Raw genomic sequence first — 27,936 nt, forward strand, 5'->3', positions numbered from 1 at the left:
ATACAGGGTGAAATGAAGGTGTTGTCAAAACCATCTTCCACATAAAAAGCACTTGTTGGGGCTTCCTGGTTCTTACAGCCCTCAACCCAGACCTCAAGTGTGTCATCTTCTAGCACCACCAGATCCCCCCTCAGCAGCAGCAATGTGGCAGCAACAACCTCACAATTACAGGATTTCATGGACTGTATTTGAATTTTTGGAGATATTTGTTTTATGGTCATTAGGCCTTGGTCCAAGGCATATTTCTCTGCCTAATATTTCATCTGCCAATTCTGGAGACATTTCCATAGGCCACAAAGATTCAGCAAGTAGTTAAAGAGGCTATAAAGACTCAAAAAACAGTTACAATCTGAAATAAGCTCATTGCTTAAGATCATGGAGTCATGCTGGTGCCAGTTATGGGTCTTTATTTAGTACTGAGGCCCAGAAGTTGTCTAATTTCAATCCTCCTCCTTTTGTGTTAAAATTGCTTATGTGCTTTTCAACTTATATGGCTTCTCTGGTACATCTTACTACAGTAATGATACCTCTTGGTGAAACCATGGTATCAGAGAAATGAATTTTATAGTCCCCTGGTCTGGATGCATGTTCAGTTACTTCTGATTTCTCCATGTTGCCCAGATAAAAATTACTCTTGGTGTTGCTTAAGACAGGTGTTAATGTTTCTTTTGTACTTCCTATGCATACTTGACGGCATGTGCAAATCCCATGCAGATTCCACAGTTCCGTCCACGGTCCGCCGGTCGTGGTCTCGCGGTAGCATTCTCGCTTCCCGAGCACGGGGTCCCGGGTTCGATTCCTGGCGGGGTCAGGGATTTTCACCTGCCTCGAGATGACTGGGTGTTTGTGTTGTCCTCATCATTTCATCATCATCCAGGAAAGTGGCGAAATTGGACTGAGCAAAGATTGGATAATTGTACGGGCGCTGATAACCACGCAGTTGAGCGCCCCACAAACCGAACATCGTCATCCAGTTCCGTCCACTGGTCACAGGGATCATGGCTCAAACATTCAATCACTCCTGGCAGTGCCATCACTGTGCTGGGAGGCTGAATCACCTCAGTGACCTACCTCTCCTGTGAGGGGTGTTGAGATGGAGAAATCCCAACCCACAGAATCCGAGATAGTAATCCTTCCTCCATGTCAGAGACAGCACAAGTTGACCCGAATCCACCACATGTGTTATCTCAGGAAAGTAGGGATGCTGTATCCATCAATGACAGTGGCAGCAACTCAGATGTTGATGGCTTTCACATCTCACTACTGGTCGTGTCCCTATTGTGCCGGACGAAAATACAGTCACAGGTACAATGGTTGATTCTTCGGTTTGGTCTGGGAGGAGATTGGGTGGAACTACAACATAAAAATATTAGTTCACTTTATTAAGTATAGGTATGACAGTTTACTTAAGTTGGTACAACACATTTCCACAGGAATGTTCTGAATATTTATGACTGTCCCTGAATATTAAAGTATTAGACAAATTACAGTATCAGACAAATTTGCAAGACTCTTCACTTGAAGTATAACTGACAATGTTCACATTAGGTCCTGCCTAAGAATTTAGTACACTGGTGGCCTACCTAAGACAATCCTGTCACCTTGATCATTGACTGCGAACTGGGCTGAGTGTTCCTCTGCTCAGCTGTAGGTAGACCATCAATTGCAGTGGTATAGTGAAGCTCTGTGAAGTGTGACTACACCAGAATTCTCATTCATCATTGTGGCATGCAGTGACTAATCCCTCTGTGGTTTCATTGCGAGGTGCCAACCTTGGTTTGCCATCCCATTCTTCGGATGACATTACTGCTCCACTCTGCCAGCTTACACAGAGATTGGTAATCCAAGCAGCAGATGTACCGACTGGTCGCTAGTGTGGTGATGAGATGGCAGCCAGTGGTTTATGGGTTGACATAAGAAGGGCTGCACAGCAAGGCACAAACAGTTTTGTGTGCTTTCTCACTAGATATTATTTTGTCACGCCCTTGACACATCACCAACAGGTATTCTTGCACATTCCACTGACTTCCTACAGCTTGCACATTCCACTGACTTGCTGCAGATCTTCATGTTGGTCAGATTCTTGCTTGCTGCTAAACCTGATTACTAAATGTCAATTAATGAGACAATGAAGAATAATGAAGATGTAGAGAGAAAGGGATTTGGGAGTGAGTGTTCAGCTACTCTGCTGATTCCCTTTCACAGTAATCAGGGGAACATGAATATCACTTGGAGATTGGTAGGACACCCTTAGGTTCTACAAACAATATCATGAAAAGGAAAGTTGCTACTCACCATATAGCGGAGATGCTGAGTCACAGACAGCCACAACAAAAGGCTGTCACAAATAAAGCTTTCGGCCATAAAGGCCTTCGTCAACAATACACACACACACACACACACACACACACAATCACTCTCTCTCTCTCTCTCTCTCTCTCTCTCTTTATATCCCCCCCCCCCCCCCCCTCACACAAATACAATTCCCATGAGTGCAGTCTCGGGCAGAGTTATAATAGAAGGAAACATTCCACGAAGGAAAAATATACTTAAAAACAAAGATGATGTGACTTACCAAATGAAAGTGCTGGCAGGTCGACAGACACACAAACGAACACAAACATACGCACAAAATTCAAGCTTTCGCAACAAACTGTTGCCTCATCAGGAAAGAGGAAAGGAGAGGGAAAGACGAAAGGATGTGGGTTTTAAGGGAGAGGGTAAGGAGTCATTCCAGTCCCGGGAGCGGAAAGACTTACCTTAGGGGGAAAAAAGGACGGGTATATACTCGCACACACACACATATCCATCCACACATATACAGACACAAGCAGACATATTTAAAGACCAATATCTTTAAATATGTCTGCTTGTGTCTGTATATGTGTGGATGGATATGTGTGTGTGTGCGAGTATATACCCGTCCTTTTTTCCCCCTAAGGTAAGTCTTTCCGCTCCCGGGACTGGAATGACTCCTTACCTTCTCCCTTAAAACCCACATCCTTTCGTCTTTCCCTCTCCTTTCCTCTTTCCTGATGAGGCAACAGTTTGTTGCGAAAGCTTGAATTTTGTGCGTATGTTTGTGTTCGTTTGTGTGTCTGTCGACCTGCCAGCACTTATATATATATATATATATATATATATATATATATATATATATATATATATATATATATATATATATATATTGGTCTTTAAATATGTCTGCTTGTGTCTGTATATGTGTGGATGGATATGTGTGTGTGTGCGAGTGTATACCCGTCCCTTTTTCCCCCTAAGGTAAGTCTTTCCACTCCCGGGACTGGAATGACTCCTTTCCCTCTCCCTTAAAACCCACATCCTTTCGTCTTTCCCTCTCCTTCCCTCTTTCCTGATGAGGCAACAGTTTGTTGCGAAAGCTTGAATTTTGTGTGTATGTTTGTGTTCGTTTGTCTGTCTGTCGACCTGCCAGCACTTTCATTTGAAGCTTTATTTGTGGCAGTCATTTTGCTCTGGCTATCTGTGACTTAGCATCTCCACTATCTGACGAGTAGCAATTTTCCATCCTGGATTTTCCATTGCTTGGTTCTACAAACTAAGCCTTGTGAAATCCATAAGAGCTGTACTTTGCAGAAGCCATGTTGTCAAACTTTGCCACATGAAACTCACCAGCATTTCAAGACACAACATTAAGAATAGACTGTTCAAAGAAACAACTTGATATCAACTTTCCAAAGAAGCCGAATGCCGCGATTTAAATCCGCATGGGATACATTCCAAATGTTTCCTCATAATTTAAATTCTGTAACATATTACTGAAAAATATTTTTATTATATAGTTTGCAGTGCCTTAGAGCCTTTAACAATGAGTGGCACTTGGCCAATGGCCAATGGCCAATGGCACTGTTGGCCAATGGCACTGTTTCCTGGTAATATCTGATGCTCTCAAACCATTCAGCAATCTTTCACTTGATCCAACAATTATCTCTCATTATCAGATTTCACACCCTATTAGCAACAGCTACACTATATTTGGTTTATGGCCTCTCAGAATGCTTACTTTCTGCTCTGACATCCACCATATTCGAATCTGGTTGAACCATGCCTTTATTTTTCTTTCTCATGGCTTCATCTCTTAATAACTAACAAATCATATATCTAAAAACAAAGATGATGAGACTTACCAAACAAAAGCGCTGGCAGGTCGATAGACACACAAACAAACACAAACACACACACAAAATTCAAGCTTTCGCAACAAACGGTTGCTTCATCGGGAAAGAGGGAAGGAGAGGGAAAGACGAAAGGATGTGGGTTTTAAGGGAGAGGGTAAGGAGTCATTCCAATCCCGGGAGCGGAAAGACTTACCTTAGGGGGAAAAAAGGACAGGTATACACTCGCACACACACACATATCCATCCGCACATACACAGACACAAGCAGACATTTTTTCCCTCTCCTTCCCTCTTTCCTGATGAAGCAACCGTTTGTTGCGAAAGCTTGAATTTTGTGTGTATGTTTGTGTTTGTTTGTGTGTCTATCGACCTGCCAGCGCTTTTGTTTGGTAAGTCTCATCATCTTTGTTTTTAGATATATTTTTCCTATGTGGAATGTTTCCCTCTATTATATAACTATCAAATCAAATTGATTTTCTTTGAGAATCATGAAAATTTTGATAAAACTTCATGTAGCTCCTTTTCTGAACATGATCAGTCGTCTGATGTGGACTCGAAATCCAATTAATGCATTCACAACTTCTGCCAACCAATGAATGTTGCAGCCAAGATGGAAAAAAAAAATCATGTTTCACCTCCTCCAATGAGGAAGGCCATTTCTAAAGCATGAGAAAATTTCAGATCATATACTTCTTAAAAATGTACATATTTTGTCTTTGACCTGAAGACCATTATCCTGATGCATGTCTAATTTTATACAATTTTAAACATGGCTGTAAGACAGCAACTGTCCAAGAATTTGACAGGCATAAAACAGCCAACCACTTGCAAAAAAATTTTACTTTTACCAGAAAATTCATGATTATGTATAGTAATTGATGAATAAATCTGAGAGAAGTAATGCTCTCATCATATAAAATACTTCTTAATAGTTCACATTAAAACCATATAACATTAAAAACACTGTAACCCCGATAAAGCTGACGACTGCCATGAATTATAGCTGCATGGAATAGCATGGTACATGCCACTGTGGACTGCAAAAGATAACAGTCACTGAAGGTGGCATCATATTCATGTGCACCTGCATGCAACTGGCAGTTACCACCTTTATGTCAGGTTCACTGTCTTTCATTTTGTGTAGTTTTAATACTAACTTCTTAATGAAGTACTTTATGTGATGAGAGCATTATTGCTCTTAAATTCATTCATCAGTTACTACATGTAACTGAATTTTTTGATGAAGACACACTTGGTCAGTATCGACACCTAGTAAAAGTAAAATTTTGATGCAACCAGTTGGTTGTTTTAAACCTACCATATTTTATTTTATACTTACCAACAGTCAAATCCTACTTCATCACCACCAATATGGAAATACTCATCAGGGAATACATCCACAATTTCTTGAAACAATGTCTGAAGAAATTCATATGTGAAGTTTTTTGTGGGGTCAATTGGTCCATATGTTCCATCTGGAGACCCAGTTTCATTATTGTAACATGTTGTCAGCAGGTCAGGATAACTTTTTCCCCAGGATGTTGTGTGTCCTGAAGAATTATACATAAATAACATATATTTTATAATTAAATCTAGCCTGCACCTATACAATCAGCAACACAGTAATTATTAACATCTGTGACTGACAATAAAAGCTGGTTTCTTAAATGAAAAAAATCTGGTACAAGAACATTTTTTTAATATTAAAGGTAATGCAGTGAAACTCTGTTGAAAATCACAATAAGCTTATCCAGAAAAACAAAACTTAATCAGTCTTTATATTAATCAGAACAAATTTACAAAGATGTATTGGTACCCTAAGAGCCTGATGTGTGTTAAACCTGTTTAATGTAGATTAGATTCTAGGTATTTAAAATGTCACTGAGTGAGACTGTATCGTGTGTTACTGGGCAGCCTTGTGGAGCAAACACTAAAGTCAAATGCTGCATTTCCACCCATTTTTCTAAACAAAAGATCCCAATTTTTAAGCTCTGTAGGGGAAAGAGGAAACAGACCCAAATATGGAACTTTAAAGAGCATGTGCTAGTTTACTTTTGAAGTGCATGAAATAAGATAATGTAGGATTCAGTATATATAGTGTGAAGTGTATTAATAATTGCATACAAGCAAATGGAGCATTTGCACTTTATGCTATGACTGAGTGCAAGAAGTTGAGCATTTTAGAATAATTATGCTAGAGTAGGACATTGTATACTAGTAGCATGTGATAAACATCATTTACACTCTCACAAAGAAATTTTACCTTGATAAAATATGTCCAACAGTGAAAATTTAATAATCAGTGCACAACAAAAGCAACATGATGAAAATCCCCATTAATGTACAAGTACAAAATAAACACCCAGTCTTTGGAAGCAGTAACATCCATCAAGACTATTCAAACTGATCTCAAATGGAATGATCAGATTACACAAGTAATGGGTAAGGTGAACTCTAAATTGCAGTTTATTGGTAGAATCCTGAAGCGATGCAGTCCTTCAACAAAGGAAATAGTTTACAATACGTTAGTTCATCCAGTCTTTGAGTATTGTTCATCTGTATGGGACTCTTACCAGTTGGGTGTGATTCAAGAGATTGAGAAGGTCCAAAGAAGAGTGGCAAGATTCATGACTGGTACATTTAGCCATTGTGAAAGCATTACAAATCTCATAGAAAGTTTGAAGTGGGACACACTTGCAGATAGACAGCGCGCTAAATAGAAGGGGCTGCTCACTAAATTGCAAAATCCAATCTTCACCGAGGATGTAGAGCATGTATTATTACCACCAACTTTTAAATCACGCAATGATCACCATTCAGAGATAAGGAAAATTAGAGCTCATACTGAGATGTTCAGACAGTCGTTTTTCCCTCGCGCAATCCGCAAGTTGAACAGAGGGGGGGAAATATGAGTTTGGCACGAACTGTGCCCTATGCCACACACTGCTTGGTGGCTAGCGGAGTATATATGTCGATGTAGATGTAGATACTGCCACAAATTCTTTACAGACAAATGAACAAGCTGGTAGAAGCCAATCTTGGGGAAGATCAGTTTGGATTCCGTAGAAATGTTGGAACATGTGAGGCAATACTGACCCTATGACTTATCTTAGAAGAGAGATTAAGGAAAGGCAAACCTATGTTTCTAGCATTTGTAGACTTAGAGAAAGCTTTTGACAATGTTGACTGGAATATTCTCTTTCAAATTCTGAAAGTGGCAGGGGTCAAATACAGGAAGCGAAAAGCTATTTACAACTTGTACAGAAACCAGATAGCAGTTATAAGAGTCAAGGGGCATGAAACGGAAGCAGTGGTTGGGAAGGGAGTGAGACAGGGTTGTAGCCTCTCACCGATGCTATTCAATCTGTATATTGAGCAAGCAGTAAAGGAAACAAATGAAAAGTTCGGAGTAGGTATTAAAATCCATGGAGAAGAAATAAAAACTTTGAGGTTTGCCATTGACATTGTAATTCTGTCAGAGACAGCAAAGGACTTGGAAGAGCAGTTGAACGGAATGACAGTGTCTTGAAAGGAGGGTATAAGATGAACATCAACAAAAGCAAAATGAGGATAATGGAATGTAGTCGAATTAAGTCGGGTGATGCTGAGGGAATTAGATTAGGAAATGAGACACTTAAAGTAGTAAAGGAGTTTTGCTATTTGGGAAGCAAAATAACTGATGATGGTCGAAGTAGAGAGGATATAAAATATAGACTGGCAATGGTGAGAAAAGCATTTCTAAAGAAGAGAAATTTGTTAACATCGAGTATAGATTTAAGTGTCAGGAAGTCTTCTCTAAAAGTATTTGTATGGAGTATAGTCATGTATGGATGTGAAACTTTGATGATAAACAGTTTAGACAAGAAGAGAATAGAAGCATTTGAAATGTGATGCAACAGAAGAATGCTGAAGAATAGATGGGTAGATCATGTAACTAATGAGGAGGTACTGAATAGAATTGGGGAGAAGAGGAATTTGTGGCACAACTTGTCTAAAAGAAGTGACCGGTTGGTAGGACATGTTCAGAGGCATCAAGGGATCACCAATTTGGTATTGGAAGGCAGTGTGGAGGGTAAAAATTGTAGAGGAAGACCAAGAGATGAACACACTAAGCAAATTCAGAAGGATGTAGGTTGCAGTAGCTACTCGGAGATGAAGAGGCTTGTACAGGATAGAGTAGCCTGGAGAGGTGCATCAAACCAGTCTCTGGGCTGAAGACCACAACAACTACAGCAAAATAAAACACTGAAATATAAGCTCAGAGATTGTATAATGAAACTCAGAAGAGATACAGAAGATGTTATAGTATTATAAATAATATTTCAGTAAATGATTTATGAAAGAGGAAAATGAGTTATTTATTACATACCAGGAGAATCAAATTCTGGAACAAGTCTTATTCCTCTTTGATGAGCATACTCAATTACGTCAGCAACGTCACCAGGACTATATACATATTTCCTTTTGTCATAAGAACCCTTTTCACTGAAAGAGACAAAGTGATTACATTTGTCATTGAAATCATTTAAAGAATAATTAGCAGTGAGTTGAAACTCAAACAGAAGGAAATGATAAGGTTGAACTCCAGTCACTTGAGCAAAAGTATAAATAGGACACTGAATCACATTAGATTATTATACTTATTATTGCTTGTAATTCTTTCTTCTTAACAAAGTACTTACTGCAATATTTAACTATGAAAGCACAAATTTTTATCTAGATCAAAGTGACAAATGTTCTCCATGCATATGCCCATACTTGGAAGGTTGCCTTTCTTGTCACATTTCATGCCTTATATTAATCACTGGTATAGTCTGAATTAGATTTTTTCAATGTGAGCTTTTACCATTGAGGCATCACATTCAAGAAAATATGCTACTGCTCCCTAAGAACTATGTGTTTGACATAAACCAATGCTTTGCTCCTGGCAAGTGTGGAAATACTTCTCCTTGTTTCTGTCACATAAAATTAATTATCAGAATATGGCACCATCGATTTCTCAGTAACCAGCAGACCTAAATGAGCTATTTTAGACCAGTCATCATTTCTCTCTTGGAGCAAAAGGTGCACTGCTAAATATCATCCACTACCTAAAATAAACCCAGTTCACAATATGAATTATTATTTAAAAATTCCTTTCTTCTAACTACTCATTTTGTGCAATATCCACCTCCTTCTCAACTACAAACTATCAGTCTTTAATAACATGCTGCGACGAAGCAAGCTGGGATAATTTTACTTCCCCTCTTGTTTTGCCATCTGCCTCTTTAAATTCGTTTTGTTGTTTTTAAATATTTACCATTAGCACACACAAATTTAATGTGCATTTTCATATAAGAGAAAGGTTGGCCCTCAGTTTTAAAGAATTTAACACCAGATATAATTTTGTTCTTAGTTTTACAAATGTAATTGATTTTCTACTTTTCTTTTGACTATTCCTAGTGAGTATCTTTCATTATAGGGTGAAATTAGTAATTGTTCCGTAACATAAATTCTATTGTCGACATACAAAAAAATATAAATTCTGTAGTAATTGTAAACATTTGGAAGACGAAATACTAGTAATCTCAAAGTATCTATTTGGTTCTCTTCAGAAACATGTTACCAAAGCCAGCCCAAAAATTAATTCCAATATAACTAACAGTTTTGTCAAAAGTATTGTTTACATAACTATGTATGTTAATTTCATGATTTAAACAAATTATTTGGCCTTACTCTTGTAGTAGAAGAAACTGTTAAAAAGACATAATTTTTTGATGTATTCATTTAATTTAACAAGTTAAGTTTTAATTGTAATTTCTGTAAATTTAACTTCAAACAATGTGTAGTTTCAGTACCTACTATTGTGATGATATATAAGGGCCCGATTTTTGGTCACAAGACAGTCAGTCCACGGCAGAGTTTCAGACGAGGAACCTGTGTTGGTTAGAACGACAACAATGCATCACCTTAACAGTGACATAAGTGTTACACCAACAGGCCATGTGTTGAAGCAATGACAGTGTCTGTTGAGTTTACCTGAAAGACTGTTAACGGTGTGGTTAGGCTTTTACTGCTCACAGATGTTCAACAGTAAATTATTGTAGCAGTATGTGGATGTTCTCCTGCTAACTATTAGTGGGGCTTATGGGAAGTTAGAACAATAGTGCACAGGCCATATTAAATGTGTATATATGGGCATCTTTACCCCATGAACCATGGACCTTGACATTGGAGGGGGCGTCTTGCATGCCTCAGCAATACAGATAGCCGTACCGTAGGTGCAACCACAACAGAGGGGTATCTGTCTAGAGGCCAGACAAATGTGTGGTTCCTGTAGAGGGGCAGCAGCCTTTTCAGTAGTTGCAGGAGCAACAGTCTGGATGATTGACTGACTGATCTGGCCTTGTAACACTAACCAAAACGGCCTTGCTGTGTTGGTACTGCGAACGGCTGAGACATGCACCTTTACTGTATGGTTAAATGATGATGGTGTCCTCTTGGGTAAAATATTCCGGAGGTAAAATAGTTTCCCATTCAGATCTCCGGGAGGGGACTACTCAGGAGGACGTCATTATCTGGAGAAAGAAAACTGGCGTTCTATGGATCGGAGCGTGGAATGTCAGATCCCTTAATCAGGCAGGTAGGTTAGAAAATTTAAAATGGGAAATGGATGGGTTAAAGTTGGATATGGTGGTAATTAGTGAAGTTCGGTGGCAAGAGGAACAAGACTTCTGGTCAGGTGAATACAGGGTTATAAATACAAAATCAAATAGGGGTAATGCAGGAGTAGGCTTAATAATGAATAAAAAAATAGGAATGCGGGTTAGCTACTGTAAACAGCATAGTGAACACATTATTGTAGCAAAGATAGATATGAAGCCCACGCCTACCACAGTAGTACAAGTTTATATGCCAACTATCTCTGCAGATGATGAAGAAATTGATGAAATGTATGATGAGATAAAAGAAATTATTCAGGTAGTGAAGGGAGACGAAAATTTAATAGTCATGGAGGACTGGGATTTTGAGAGTAGGAAAAGGGAGAGAAGGAAACATAGTTGGAGAATATGGATTGGGGGTAAGAAATGAAAGAGGAAGCTGTCTGGTAAAAATTTGCAGAGAGTATAAATCATAACTAACACTTGGTTCAAGAATCATAAAAGAAGGTTGTATACATGGAAGAATCCTGGAGATACTAGTAGGTATCAGACAGATTATATAATGGTAAGACAGGGATTTGGAACCAGGTTTTAAATTGTAAGACATTTCCAGGTGGACTCTGATCACAATCTATTGGTTATGAACTGTAGATTAAAACTGAAGAAACTGCAAAAATGCGGGAATTTAAGGAGATGGGACCTGGATAAACTGACTAAACCAGAGGCTGTACAGAGCTTCAGGGAGAGCATTAGGGAACGACTAACAGGAATGGAGGCAAGAAATACAGTAGAAGAAGAATAGGTAGCTTTGAGAAATGAAATAGTGAAGGCAACAGAGGATCAAGTAGATAAAAAGATAAGGGCTAATAGAAATCTTTGGGTAACAGAAGATATATTGAATTTAATTGATGAAAGGAGAAAAATGCAGTAAATGCAGCAGGCAAAAAGGAATACAAATGTCTCAAAAATGTGATTGACAGGAAGTGCAAAATGGCTAAGCAGGGATGGCTAGAGGACAAATGTAAGGACGTAGAGGCATATATCATTAGGGGTAAGGTGAAGATGAAGGGGTAAGATGAAGATGAAATGGGAGATATGATACTGCGTGAAGAGTTTGACAAAGCACTGAAAGACGTAAGTCGAAAAAAAGCCCCTGGAGTAGACAACATTCCATTAGAACTACTGATAGCCTTGGGAGAGTCAGCCCTGACAAAACTCTACCATCTGGTAAGCAAGCCGTATGAGACAGGCAAAATATCCTCAGACTTCAAGAAGAATATAATAATTCCAATCGCAAAGAAAGCAGGTGTTGACAGATGTGAAAATTACCAAACTATCAGTTTAATAAGTCACAGCTGCAAAATACTAACACGAATTCTTTACAGACGAATGGAAAAACTGGTAGAAGCTGACCTCGGGGAAGATCAATTTGGATTCTGTAGAAATGTTGGAACACGTGAGGCAATACTGACCCTACGACTTATCTTAGAAGCAACATTAAGGAAAGGGAAACCTACATTTCTATTTGTAGACTTAGAGAAAGCTTTTGACAATGTTGACTGGAATACTCTCTTTCAAATTCTGAAGGTGTCAGGGGTAAAATAGAGGGAGCGAAAGGCTATTTACAATTTGTACAGAAACCAGATGGCAGTTATAAGAGTCGAGGGACATGAAACGGAAGCAGTGGTTGGGAAGGGAGTGAGACAGGGTTGTAGCCTCTCACCGATGCTATTCAATCTGTATATTGAGCAAGCAGTAAAGGAAACAAACGAAAAGTTCAGAGTAGGTATTAAAATCCATGGAGAAGAAATAAAAACTTTGAGGTTCGTCAATGACATTGTAATTCTGTCAGAGACAGCAAAAGACTTGGAAGAGCAGTTGAACGGAATGACAGTGTCTTGAAAGGAGGGTATAAGATGAACATCAACAAAAGCAAAATGAGGATAATGGAATGTAGTCGAATTAAGTCGGGTGATGCTGAGGGAATTAGATTAGGAAATGAGACACTTAAAGTAGTAAAGGAGTTTTGCTATTTGGGAAGCAAAATAACTGATGATGGTCGAAGTAGAGAGGATATAAAATGTAGACTGGCAATGGTGAGAAAAGCATTTCTAAAGAAGAGAAATTTGTTAACATCGAGTATAGATTTAAGGGTCAGGAAGTCTTCTCTAAAAGTATTTGTATGGAGTATAGTCATGTATGGATGTGAAACTTTGATGATAAACAGTTTAGACAAGAAGAGAATAGAAGCATTTGAAATGTGATGCAACAGAAGAATGCTGAAGAATAGATGGGTAGATCATGTAACTAATGAGGAGGTACTGAATAGAATTGGGGAGAAGAGGAATTTGTGGCACAACTTGTCTATAAGAAGTGACCAGTTGGTAGGACATGTTCAGAGGCATCAAGGGATCACCAATTTGGTATTGGAAGGCAGTGTGGAGGGTAAAAATTGTAGAGGGAGACCAAGAGATGAATACACTAAGCAGATTCAGAAGGATGTAGGCTGCAGTAGGTACTGGGAGATGAAGAAGCTTGCACAGGATAGAGTAGCATGGAGAGCTGCATCAAACCTGTCTCAGGACTGAAGACCACAACAACAACAACAACAACAACAACAATTATATTCTGAGAAAAAATGTGGGGCTTTACTTATTGGATGACCCTCATACATTCAGAGTACAATGCAATATCTGAAGTGGAATTTAAATTTATGTCTTATATGTATATGTAAGGAGAACCATTTGAAGGTACATGTGTTTTGGAGCCATTGTTCACAAGACATTGTGAACATGAGGCTCTCCAGCAGGTGAGTGCTACATGCTCCCATGTTGACTCAGTGACGTCATCCATTATGACTGCAGTGGGTGTGGGATAATCAAGATTGGATCAACAGATATGGGTTGTCTGTTCAGATGAACTACTAGTTTGATGATTGTGTCTGTATATGCCATCATATAGGGGCTGTTAGAAACAGGCACTGCACCACGGATGCACATCACTGGAAGCGGTATTATTCTATGGCTTAACTTACCAAATTTTTTTTTCTCTCCCACCCAGGCTATACACTACTACCACTCCTTTCTGGTCCAACCCATGACATATTTTTGAAATTAGCTAAAAGTCTTAACAGTTTACTGAAACTTTATTTATTCAGTTGTACTTTGCACCAGAGACGACTTTTTTCACAAATTACTTTTTTGTTTTAATTACACCATAAAACTCACAAACCAGACTTCTGACTTAATTTTAACATTTAGCAGATGTTTAATGGTAGGTAATGAAAGTCTACCCCTTTCTGCAGACCAAATGTTCCCTGCAATTCAAAAAATTCTCTCAACTGGAGCAGATATCCCAGGCAAAGATATTGTGAACTCAAGCTTTTTAGAAATATTGCAGTATGAAATATCAGTCTTTTGAAACACCTTATAAATTTTCCCCTAAAATTTCAAGCAAACTGCCAGATATCTATAACCTTAAAAACTGCTTTCCACGTATCTCCAATACTACCTTGTACTTTTTCAGAATTTAAATCACAACCTACTTTTTGGCACTGAATTACCTGCTTCAACAATGTATGTTCACCAATGTGCTATCAATATTTATGAACTCTTTTATAATTTAACTATCAACTTGTACACTCTCTTCTAAATCAGACATCTACATCTACATCTACATTTGTACTCCGCAAGCCACCCAACGGTGTGTGGCGGAGGGCACTTTACATGCCACTGTCATTACCTCCCTTTCCTGTTCCAGTCGCATATGGTTCGCGGGAAGAACGACTGTCTGAAAGCCTCCGTGCGCACTCTAATCTCTCTAATTTTACATTCGTGATCTCCTCGGGAGGTTTAAGTAGGGGGAAGCAATATATTCGATACCTCATCCAGAAACGCACCTTCTCGAAACCTGGCGAGCAAGCTACACCGCGATGCAGAGTGCCTCTCTTGCAGAGTCTGCCACTTGAGTTTGTTAAACATCTCTGTAACGCTATCACGGTTACCAAATAACCCTGTGACGAAATGCACCGCTCTTCTTTGGATCTTCTCTATCTCCTCCGTCAACCCAGTCTGGTACAGATCCCACACTGATGAGCAATACTCAAGTATAGGTCGAACGAGTGTTTTGTAAGCCACCTCCTTTGTTGATGGACTACGTTTTCTAAGGACTCTCCCAATGAATCTCAACCTGGTACCGGCCTTACCAACAATTAATTTTATACGATCATTCCACTTGAAATCGTTCCGCACGCATACTCCCAGATATTTTACAGAAGTAACTGCTACCAGTGTTTGTTCCGCTATCACATAATCATACAATAAAGGATCCTTCTTTCTATGTATTCGCAATACATTACATTTGTCTATGTTAAGGGTCAGTTGCCACTCCCTGCACCAAGTGCCTATCCGCTGCAGATCTTCCTGCATTTCGCTACAATTTTCTAATGCTGCAACTTCTCTGTATACTACAGCATCATCCGCGTAAAGCCGCATGGAACTTCTGACACTATCTACTAGGTCATTTATATATATTGTGAAAAGCAATGGTCCAATAACACTCCCCTGTGGCACACCAGAGGTTATTTTAACGTCTGTAGACGTCTCTCCATTGATAACAACATGCTGTGTTCTGTTTGCTAAAAACTCTTCAATCCAGCCACACAGCTGGTCTGATATTCCGTAGGCTCTTACTTTGTTTATCAGGCGACAGTGCGGAACTCTATCGAACGCCTTCCGGAAGTCAAGAAAAATAGCATCTACCTGGGAGCCTGTATCTAATATTTTCTGGGTCTCATGAACAAATAAAGCGAGTTGGGTCTCACACGATCGCTGTTTCCGGAATCCATGTTGATTCCTACATAGTAGATTCTGGGTTTCCAAAAACGACATGATACTCGAGCAGAAAACATGTTGTAAAATTCTACAACAGATCGACGTCAGAGATACAGGTCTATAGTTTTGCGCATCTGCTCGACGACCCTTCTTGAAGACTGGGACTACCTGTGCTCTTTTCCAATCATTTGGAACCTTCCGTTCCTCTAGAGACTTGCGGTACACGGCAGTTAGAAGGGGGGCAAGTTCTTTCACGTATTCAGTGTAGAATCAAATTGGTATCCCATCAGGTCCAGTGGACTTTCCTCTGTTGAGTGATTCCAGTTGCTTTTCTATTGCTTGGACACTTATTTCGATGTCAGCCATTTTTTCGTTTGTGCGAGGATTTAGAGAAGGAACTGCAGTGCGGTCTTCCTCTGTGAAACAGCTTTGGAAAAAGGTGTTTAATATTTCAGCTTTACGCGTGTCATCCTCTGTTTCAATGCCATCATCATCCCGGAGTGTCTGGATATTCTGTTTTGAGCCACTTACTGATTTAACATAAGATCAGAACTTCCTAGGATTTTCTGTCAAGTCGGTACATAGAATTTTACTTTCGAATTCATTGAACGCTTCACGCATAGCCCTCCTTACGCTAACTTTGACATAGTTTAGCTTCTGTTTGTCTGAGAGGTTTTGGCTGCGTTTAAACTTGTTGGAGTGAAGCTCTCTTTGCTTTCACAGTAGTTTCCTAACTTTGTTGTTGTACCACAGTGGGTTTTTCCCGTCCCTCATAGTTTTACTCGGCACGTAACTGTCTAAAACGCATTTTACGATTGCCTTGAACTTTCTCCATAAACACTCAACATTGTCAGTGTCGGAACAGAAATTTTCGTTTTGATCTGTTAGGTAGTCTGAAATCTGCCTTCTATTACTCTTGCTAAACAGATAAACCTTCCTCCCTTTTTTTATATTCCTATTAACTTCCATATTCAGGGATGCTGCAACGGCCTTATGATCACTGATTCCCTGTTCTGCACACACAGAGTCGAAAAGTTCGGGTCTGTTTGTTATCAGTAGATCCAAGATGTTATCTCCACGAGTCAGTTCTCTATTTAATTGCTCGAGGTAATTTTCGGATAGCGCACTCAGTATAATGTCACTCGATGCTCTGTCCCTACCACCCGTCCTAAACATCTGAGTGTCCCAGTCTATATCTGGTAAATTGAAATCTCCACCTAAGACTATAACATGCTGAGAAAATTTATGTGAAATGTATTCCAAATTTTCTCTCAGTTGTTCTGCCACTAACGCTGCTGAGTCGGGAGGTCGGTAAAAGAAGCCAATTATTAACCTAGCTCGGTTATTGAGTGTAACCTCCACCCATAATAATTCACAGGAACTATCCACTTCTACTTCACTACAGGATAAACTACTACTAACAGCGACGAACACTCCACCACCGATTGCATGCAATCTATCCTTTCTAAACACCGTCTGTACCTTTGTAAAAATTTCGGCAGAATTTATCTCTGGCTTCAGCCAGCTTTCTGTACCTATAACGATTTCAGCTTCGGTGCTTTCTATCAGCGCTTGAAGTTCCGGTACTTTACCAACACAGCTTCGACAGTTTACAATTACAATACCGATTGCTGCTTGGTCCCTGCATGTCCTGACTTTGCCCCGCACCCGTTGAGGCTGTTGCCCTTTCTGTACTTGCCCAAGGCCATCTAACCTAAAAAACCGCCCAGCCCACGCCACACAACCCCTGCTACCCGTGTAGCCACTTGTTGCGTGTAGTGGACTCCTGACCTATCCAGTGAAACCCGAAACCCCACCACCCTATGGCGCAAGTCGAGGAATCCGCAGCCCACACAGTCACAGAACCGTCTCAGCCTCTGATTCAGACCCTCCACTCGGCTCTGTACCAAAGGTCCACAGTCAGTCCTGTCGACGATGCTGCAGATGGTGAGCTCTGCTTTCATCCCGCTAGAGAGACTGGCAGTCTTCACCAAATCAGATAGCCGCCGGAAGCCAGAGAGGATTTCCTCCGATCCATAGCGACAAACATCATAAGTGCCGACATGAGCGACCACCTGCAGATGGGTGCACCCTGTACCCTTCATGGCATCCGGAAGGACCCTTTCCACATCTGGAATGATGACCCCCCGGTATGCACACAGAGTGTACATTGGTTTTCTTCCCCTAAGGGGCCCCATTACGCGCCTGACGTTGGAGCTCCCAACTACCAGTAAGCCCATCCTCTGCGACCGCCCGGATCTTGCAGACTGAGGGGCAACCTCTGGAACAGGACAAGCAGCCATGTCAGGCCAAAGATCAGTATCAGCCTGAGACAGAGCCTGAAACCAGTTCGTCAGACAAACTGGGGAGGCCTTCCGTTCAGCCCTCCGGAATGTATTTCGCCCCCTGCCACACCTTGAGACGACCTCCCACTCTACCACAGGTGAGGGATCAGCCTCAATGTGGGCAGTATCCCGGGCAACCAGAGTCGTAGTCCGATCGGGGGATGCGTGGAACGAGCTGGCCGTCCCCGACAAACCCCCATCCGGACCCCCACAGTGATGCCTATTGGCAACAGCCTCAAGCTGTGTGACCGAAGCCAACACTGCCCAAAGCTGGGAGCGAAGGGATGCCAACTCAGCCTGCATCCGAACACAGCAGTTGCAGTCCCTATCCATGCTAAGAACTGTTGTGCAAAGAATGTCTGAACTAATCTACAGAGAGCGCAAACAAATTGATACAAAATTTAAACGGTTATTAAAATACAAGATTGCCTAGTAAATGCAGTAATGCTGCTACTTGCGCACTGCTGACACACTGCTCAGCGGCGGAAGGAGACTATGCGATTTTACACTATTCAGGTACTAAAACGCGATGCTACAACTCTCAAATACTATAATACACCCGAAATTTATGAATTAGACAATGAAAGTACCAAAAACACGCAAAGAAATTAAGAATTAAACTATGTAACAAATGAGTGAGCTAGGAGTATACGACTTGCTGCTGCAGCTGCTTATCTGACGGTGGCAGGGAGCACACTGACTGACCAACCGACACCGGCCGTTCAAAACAAAAACAGAAGACAAATGACTACGCGAATTTACACTATTCAGGTACTAAAACGCGATGCTATAACTCTCAAATACTATAATACACCCGAAATTTATGAATTGAACAATGCAAGTACCAAAAACATGCAAAGAAATTAAGAATTAAACTATGTAACAAATGAGTGAGCTAGGAGTATACGACTTGCTGCAGCTGCTTATCCAACGGCGGCAAGGAGACAAGACAATTTCAGTTCCTAAAATTTTACTGAAATTGGTTCTCTACAACTTTTTAAGTTTTAAGTACCAGAATTGTAAAAACTGTCCACAGCTGAAAAGAATTTCTTTTCCTGTATGTCTTTCAGAGTGCACAGCAATTCCTTCGCAAAAGATGGTATAAATTTTTGTGTCCTTCTTTGCTGAAATCGACAAATTAATTCTGAATGTGTCTGATATACTTCTACAACATTATGAAAAGCACAGATTGCTGCTACAATATAGATGACATGTTGAGTTGCAGACAGGTACAATGAAAAGACTGCTACACATTGAGTATTTGATCACGGCTTTCTCCAAAAAATATAAGAAAACATACACATGTTCACACATGCAAACATACCTTGTGCACATGACTGCTGTCTGGTAACTCTGGACAGGACGCAATGGTGTTTCGTCAAACACAATCGGCAATCCAGAATGGGGCAGGAAAGAGGTAGGAATAGCAGGGTACTGGTAGGGGGAAAGAAGTCAGTGTTACTTGGAGGAGCATGCAGGGCTAATGGTAGCCAGACAAGGTGCCATGCACAGAGCTGTCTGGGAGGGGGAAGAGGGAATGGTGAGTGGTAAAGGAGAGGAGCAAAGGAGCAGGGATAATTTCTGGGGCAGAGAATGTGTTGTAAGGATAACTTCCACACATGCGGTCCGGAAAAGCTGGTGGTGAAAGTCCAGGTTGTGAAGCAACCATTGAAATCAACCTTGTTTTGTTTAGCTGCATGTCATGCCATAGGGTGGTTCATTTTGCTCTTGGCCGCAGTTTGGCAGTGGCCATTCATCCTGGTGGACAGCTGGCTGGTAGTCAGACCACTATAAAAAGCCATGCAATGATTGGAGCAGGGCCAGTATATGACGTGTCTGCTTTCACAGGCCTTTGATAGTGTAGGATAAGACTGTGACAGGCCTGGAATAGAAAGTGCTGGGTGGGTGGATTGGACAGGTCTTGCACCTGGGTCTTCCACAGGGATATGATCACTGTGGCAAAGTGTTGGGATTGGAATTGGCATAAGGACGGACTAGGATGTTGTGAAGGTTGAGTGATCAGTGGAACACTACTTTAGGAAGGATATTTGGAAAGATGTTGCTCATTTCAGAGCATTGTGACAGACAATAATCAAAGCCCTGAAGAAGGATTTGGTTCAGTCATTCCAGTCCAGGGTGGTGATGGGTGTCAAATGGGGTAATCCTCTGTAGTTGCCTCTCCCAGTTCATGCCACCATAATCCTCACCATCTCCCACCTAATCACCTCCTGGTTACCTTCCAGGTCTTCCTTACCTCCAACATGGCTTCACTAAACAAAACAGGTATAAACAGCCTCAAAATGGATCATATCCTAACCCATGTACCTTAAGACAAAGATTCCCCCACTGTTGTTATGAATTGCAGGCAGCTAACAATTGTCTGTCTCCTCCAACTATAAACTCTGCCATAGTAATCCCCACCTGAATACGTTTCCCTCCTCTCCCCTATGATAGACCTGCACACCCATCCTCTACATGCTCTCCAAACACACAAACCCAACAATCTTGGATGCCTCATTCTACCTGGTTATTGTGTTCCCACTGAAAGAATCTCATCCCTAATTATTGGACTTCTGTGATGGGGTCATTATGGCAGAGTTTGTACCAGGAGGAGTCAGACCAAATGGCAGAGGCCTTCCACCAGGTAGTCACTGTGATTCATAATGACAATGGTGAAATGTTTGTCTGCAGATAGGATCATCAAGTCAGATTTTCTTTTGAGGCTGTGTGGGGCTGTTTTTTATTTTTCTGAAAATCTGGTGTTCTTAGGAAGGGACCTGGGGAAGGATGGTGAGACCATTTTGAGGTAAGGAATTCCAAAAAGGTGAAAGGGGGTAATTAGGTGGGGGGGGGGGGGGGGGAACACTATTGGATAGTTGTATGAACTGGGAAAGACAGCTGCAAGGGAGTTTCTCCTTCGTCAACCAAAACAATGCCGGACTGGAACAACTAAACCACATCCTTCATTAGGGCTTTAATTATCTCTTATCATGCCCTGAAATATGAGACATCCTACCCAAGATCCTTCCTAGTCCTCCTAAAGTGGTGCTCCATTGCCCACCCAATCTCAACATCATCCTAGTCCATCCCCATGCCACTCCCAATTCCAATTCTTTGCTACAAGAATCACATCCTTTGTCAGGACTTTGATTATCTAGTTTCATGTCCTGAAATGAGGGGCATTCTACCTAAGATTCTTCCCACGCTTCCTAAGATGGTGTGTCATTGCCCACCCCACTTCCACAGCATCCTAGTCCATCCTTATGCCACTCCCAATCCCAACCCCTTGCCACATGTATCATATCCCTGTGGAAGACCCAGGTGCAAGACCTGTCCAGTCTACCTACCCAGCAATTCCTATTCTAGGCCTGTCACAGGCTTATCCTACACTATCAGAGGCCAGGCCACCTGTGGAAGCAGACATGTCTTATACCAGCTCTGCTGCAATCAACGCACGTCTTTTTAGTGGTATGACTACCAATCAGCCATAATCCAGGATGAAGGGCCATCATCAATCTGTGACAAAGAGCAAAATGGACCATACTGTGGCACAACATGCAGCTGAACATAACAAAGTTGATTTCAATAGCTGCTTCACAACCTGGATCCTCTGGATCCCACCCCTTCACCACCAGCTGAACTGCACATATGGAAGTTATCCAAACAACAGGCTCTCTGCTCCCAAAATTATCCCTGCCTCAACCTACAATAACTTTCCAAACTACATTATTAAATATGTGTAGAGCATCAAATATGTCTGGTATACTTCTCTTGCTGTGATAGAATAAGCTTCCAGTTTCAGATCTGTATTATTAAATAACTGTAGAGTAACATATAGCAATTTTGTAAACAGTTCATACTCCAGTCTTTTTTCTTTTAATAAAAAACCTCAAATAATAATTTTAGATATTTGTCACAAACAAAGAAGTATGATTCTAGGCCATCAAAAATAGAAAGAATACTTTCTATTGCAGGTAACAAACTAGTACCACCCTTTCCTTTATGTGCAACAGAAAATTCTGTGCAATAAACACATTCATTGTTAATGTCATTATGTAGTTTCAAAAATTGTATTCCTGTTGCAGGTTAACATTAAACACACACTTTGTTCTGTCCACTGATAAACGATGAGACAAAAAAATGAATAGAGATAAAATGATCAAAAACGTGTGGATGAGTTACTTCACAAACACATATACAACATAAACAAATAGCCCCTGCTGTGTTGCCAAATGAGTAAGTGAGAAGTTGTGATGGAACTCATAGCCACACCTACCCACCAACATTGGTGCTTGCTCCAAGATTAGCTGAGAGAGTCCTGCCTGTCAGATCTCCAGTCATAAAATTCTCAAACCCCAGACATTTTTGCAAGTCCTGACAGCACTAAAAAACTGGGACTGTCTGGGCTAATCCCAGATATATGGAATGCCTATCTAGTGGTGAAATTCATTGTGATTTCCATGGGACCTATAGTAGTAATCAAAGGTACCATGCCAGCTGTTGACTATGTCTGTTGTGACTGCCTGCATCACTCCATGCTTAATGACTTTCCTTATGGTGATGACATCATCCAGCAGGATGATTATCCATGTCACAATGCCAGCCAATTCATTCAGCTAGTCATCAGGTTGAGATGTTAGTTGTTTGTGCTGCCACTTGTAAAATTTTGTAAGAACATTTGTAGACTATGTGAGTTGCTAACCTGTGCAGTATTAGTTGTTAAGATTACTACTGAAAAGCTGACATCACATTTTTAAAGCAATAAATTTAAATGAATTAAAATATTAACCCTACAGTGTTGTGATGAACCACTATTAACCATTTAAGGTATGCCAATAAACACTTAAAAAATATTGGTACATATGAACATCTGTGAGACTCTAGAGCCATCTAAAACAGGTCGGTAACTTTATACAATCAGAGATGTTACAAAAAAGATTATTTGCATCGAGCGGAGCTTTACTCAAAAAATTTTTAAAAGCTGACTATTAAAAGATACTCAAGAAACAACTATTTCCTCAAACATACACCTCGCACTACGACCACAATACTAAAATCTAAAAATTTATTCCTCATATTGAAGGTTACCAGCACTATCTCTCCCTGTATAACCATCTGTGAAGAATAGCATGGGAAAAGGACAATGGTGCACTGTGTACGCTCTGCCACACACCATATGACAGCTTATGAAATACAGAGGTAGATGTGTAGATACCTAACACTCAGCTACAGAGCCACATATCAGTGTAATTATGATCATCTCAAAGCTGACGTTACTGAGCGCTCACTGATAATGTGGTAGAAGTAAGCCTATTTCTATGCACATCTTGGAAGTTTCCTTTTCTCAACATTATCCCACCATAATAAAATGTATGACATTCTTGCCATCCTAGTCAGTGTTTTCCAAAATTTTCTTTAATCACATTAGACAAATGACTGTTTTTCCTTAATCAACTCTCAAGTGGGTGTAACAATTTCCTAACATAAGCAGACGCATGGCACACTTCATAGAAGTGTGAAGGATGGTTGTTTTTATGTTACGAAGGTAAATATGTAATAGCAAAATCACAGTTTAATCTCAGTTTAATTAAAAAAAAAAAGAAGGATAAAACGAACTTACATAACATGACTTAAACCACTGTCTAATTACACAATAATAAAATAAATTCATTATATCACTCAGTTGCCATGGACAATTGTTCCCACAGTAATGACCCATTTGAAGCACTAAACGTCACAGCACAGTTGCATCAGATCACAACCAATTGCTTATTCAGTTACTAATTATCCTGTAGACACTGGTCTCATTGTAGGATTGTGCAACTAGCTCATAATTTGAGTCATTTTCTTGCATGTATTGTAAATTTTTTCTCACCTAACTTCCTGTTTATTTTATTTTGCTGCTGGTCATTTGAACATATGACAACACAATATATAAATGTATTAGCTGAAGCAATAATGAAGGAATAGGTATGGGCTTGCAACAGTGAAACAAGAATGGAACACTGCAAAACAATTTTATTTGTGGTTGGTGCAGTTTATACATAGGTGTGCCTGCTTGACAGTTAAGTCAATAGCCAATACCCCCTTCCATCTTTTACAAACTGAATTAGAGTTATATCCTAGATCCTTTGTCTTTATGTGTTCAGTGCATTAAAAAATAACGAAACATGGACAATATTTAGCTTTTTCTTTAGCATGAAGACTATGACCATGTCCATTCATTCTTGTAAACAAAGACAGGTGACATACCAGGTGATCAGTATACATTTGAAAACTGAATACATCACAGAATAATGCAGATAGAGAGGTACAAATTGACACACGTGCTTGGAATGACATGGGGTTTTATTAGAACAAAAAAAAAAAAAAAAACAAATGGTCTAGAAATGTCCGACAGATGGCGCTTCATCTGACCAGAATAGCAATAATTAGCATAACAAAGTAAGACAAAGCAAAGATGATGTTCTTTACAGGAAATTCTCAATATTATCTGTGTCAACAATAGCTGTAGCTGAGGAATAATGTTGTGAACAGCACTGTAAAGCATGTCTGGAGTTACGGTGAGGCATTGGCGTCGAATGTTGTCTTTCAGCATCCCTAGAGATGTTGGTCAATCATGATACACTTGCGACTTCAGGTAACTCCAAGGCCAATAATCGCACGGACTAAGGTCTAGGGACCTGGGAGGCCAAGCATGATGAAAGTGGTGGCTGAGCACACGATCATCACCAAACAAAGCACACAAGAGATCTTTCATGCGTCTAGCAATATGAGGTGTTTTTTTTTTTCTTTTTTTTCTTCTAATAAAACCTCATGACATTCCAAGCATGTGTGTCAATTTTTACCTCTCTATCTACATTATTCTGTGGTTTATTAAGTTTTCAAATTTATACTGACCTTTTGATCACACAATATATTAGTGTTACACAGTATTTTGTAATGGGTGTCTCACGTATTGCAGTACCTACAACACAAATCTTGTTACCTAAATTCTAGACCTGTCTGTCTTCTTTCTGTCACAAACTTACCCTCTCTTCCCCTCCCAGTTTACTTCTGCCATTCTATCACATCTTATGCTCGTCTGAACATTATTTCCTTTCTATCATTCATTGACCTTTTTTTGCTTCAGTTCTCATCCAACTTCAGTAGTATGCACATTTCAACTTGTGCACTTACAGTTAAATTTGATTTTGTGCTGTCCCACTGTACCTTCCTTATTTGAAAACTTTACCTCCTACCAACGAGCTGCCCTTTTACCTTCCTTTTGTCCTTACATCTTCAGACAGATGATCCCAGGTTTTGATAGCTTAAAAATCATTTTTCTTTGATGTGTGACTAGAGTCCTGCCAGGTACTTCAACTGTCACTAATTCTTTACATGTTTTACAGTAGGTTCTCATTCTGACACCACATAATACTCATTGCAAATGTGTAAGGGTAAATATACCTGACTCACTAATTTTAGCTACAATACCTATGAGACACCACCAAATTTGGATTTATTGCAAAGAAATTGCCTTTGAACTAGTCTGACACAAATCCATTTGGCCAGTGCAGTGCTTTCGGTACTCCATATGCATTTTGAATGGATACATGATTTTTATCGTACTTCTTCAGCAGCATTTTAAGAACCAAAAAGTATATAAATCTAAATAATAAACCTTCAGATGGTGATTTTAAACGACATAGTCATAGTAATCTACCCTCCTACATAAATACACCGACCTTTTCTTCTACCAACTCTCCACAATTCCTGTTCACCGCTCTCGATGTCATCTTCCTCTACACTAGCCTCTCCAGTGCCCATGGTCTTGCTGCCACTGATGCCTACCTTTCCTGACACCTGACTGCCTTCAAGCTCATAATTGCCTTCCCGATCACCATTATCAAGGAAATACTCCTCCACAATTACATGTTCTCTGGAGATATCACCTACAAACAAATCCTTATTACAGCCACATGTTCCTGCATGGCAGCACCCTATGCCAACCTACTCATGGGCCATCTAGAGGACTCTTTGTGGCCACTCAAAATCACAAACCTCCTCACCTGATTCATATTCATTGATGACATCTTCATGGCACGGACCAAAGTGAGGATATCGTATCCACATTCCTCCAGAAGTCCAACAACTTCTTCCCCATTCACTTCACCTGATCATGCCCAAACCAAAAGTCCACCTTCCTCAACACTGACCTCCATCTCAAGGGTTCTTACATGAGTACCCCTCTTCACATCAAACCTACCAATCAATATCTCTTTTCAGCAACAGTCACCCATTCCACACCAAGAAGTCCCTACCAAACATCCCAGCCACCCCTGGTTGTCATATCTGTAATGACAATCAGTCCATCTCCAAACATGCCAAAAGTCTCACCAAGGCATTCACAGACCAATACTGCCCTCCCCATCCTGTGCAGAAACATATTGTCTTCCCAGTCACCTACCATCCCCCATATACCCACTGACTAGTCACAAAGAAGCATCCCTTCATGACTCAGTACCCACTCAGAACTGGAGAAACAATCACATTTCCACAACGGTTTGAACTCCTTTGATCATGCCCTGAAACGAGAAACAATCTCTCCACTATCCCCCCCCCCCCCCCCAAAAAAAAAAAAAACTCCTTCAGTAATATTCTGACACACATGCAATGTACAATGCCCTTGTTTGTCCGCATCCCAACCCTCCTCTCAACCCCTCACCTTATGGCTCATTTGCCTGTAATAGATCTAGATGCAAGACATGCCCTATACATTCTTCCATTGCCATATACTGCAGTCCTGTCACAGGCAGCTCCTACTTATTGAAAACAGAGCCACATGTGAAAGCAATCTTGTAGTTTGCCAACTTGGCTGCAAGGACTTTGTAGCATTCGATGAGACATATTCAGAAAGTAAGTGTACTGTGACTGTACCAGGCTGTGTTTTTTTTGTTTTTGAGGGTTGGCAACACTGAGTGGTAGAGGGGTACCCCTGACTAGAACAAGCATCACAGGAACATGATACCATGTAAACTCATGTTGCAGTGTCCTCTTGCATGAAAGATGTCTGTAAAAAAATCACACCAAGTACGAGCCACATCGTGTGAGCCTCTTTCTACTCACAGAAGGAATAACTCCCAATGATTTTTTTTTTCAGATCAAAATGGTTTACAGTGAAGTTGTTTTAAACAGAGCAAGCATGTTTAAGTGGTGTAGAGATTCTTGTGGAAGTACTACAAACGTTTATGATGAACAGAGTTGTGGAGGACCTACCACTTTGATTGATGAGTTGGTGTAAAAAAATTGAAGAACTCAAAGCTGCCCATGAAGACTGCCAATTGACACTGAATGAAATTTCTGTGATGTTTACACAACCCTCAAAAACTTTCTTATATGAGACACAGAAATGCTGAGAGATCAGAAACTGTGCACAACATGGATCCCAAAACAGGTGCAGAGCAGCACAAGAAAAATCATATCAGTAGCACCTGTTAGTTTCTTGAGTGACTTGAATTGGAAGATGAAGATTTTCTGTGCCCTGTTACGACTGGAAGTGAAACATGGGTGGCTCATTACATGCCTGAGACAAAAAGACAGTTGTCACTGTGGTGTCACACAAATTCCCCATATCCTCAAAATTTAAAACCACAATTTCAGGTGAAAAATCATGGCCACCATGTTTTGGGACCAAAAAGGCATCATTTTGGTCAAGTTTCTGCCCCAGTGGAGATCACTAACACACAATTATGAAAACCCAAAAAACTCAAAAGAAGCATTCAAAACAAAATCAGTGGAATGCAGATGAGAAGAGTGTGCTTTTTGCAGTGCAACACCCATCCTCACACAACTTTAGCCACCAAGGTGCTCCTGGACTTGTTTGGTTGGGATGTTCTGAGCCAATTCCCAGAATCCCCCGAGTTGTCATCTTCAGATTATCATCCTTTCACTTCCCTGAAGTCATATGTGAGTGATATTTAAC

At 40.4% G+C, this 27,936-nt stretch overlaps 1 protein-coding gene across 1 annotated transcript in view; it reads right to left on the reverse strand.

Annotated features, from left to right (window-relative positions):
* LOC126088235 (beta-hexosaminidase subunit beta-like) overlaps positions 1-27,936 on the reverse strand; it is a 161,810-nt gene that overhangs the window by 32,435 nt on the left and 101,439 nt on the right. The window contains exons 5-6 of the mRNA XM_049906364.1: positions 8,524-8,639; positions 5,494-5,704 (exon numbers count right to left, since the gene is read on the reverse strand). Of these exons, the coding sequence (XP_049762321.1) occupies positions 5,494-5,704; positions 8,524-8,639 (327 nt within the window). The remainder of the gene's footprint in view (positions 1-5,493; positions 5,705-8,523; positions 8,640-27,936) is intronic.

Source organism: Schistocerca cancellata, chromosome 6 (assembly GCF_023864275.1).
Source record: "Schistocerca cancellata isolate TAMUIC-IGC-003103 chromosome 6, iqSchCanc2.1, whole genome shotgun sequence".
Classification (NCBI taxonomy): domain Eukaryota; kingdom Metazoa; phylum Arthropoda; class Insecta; order Orthoptera; family Acrididae; genus Schistocerca; species Schistocerca cancellata.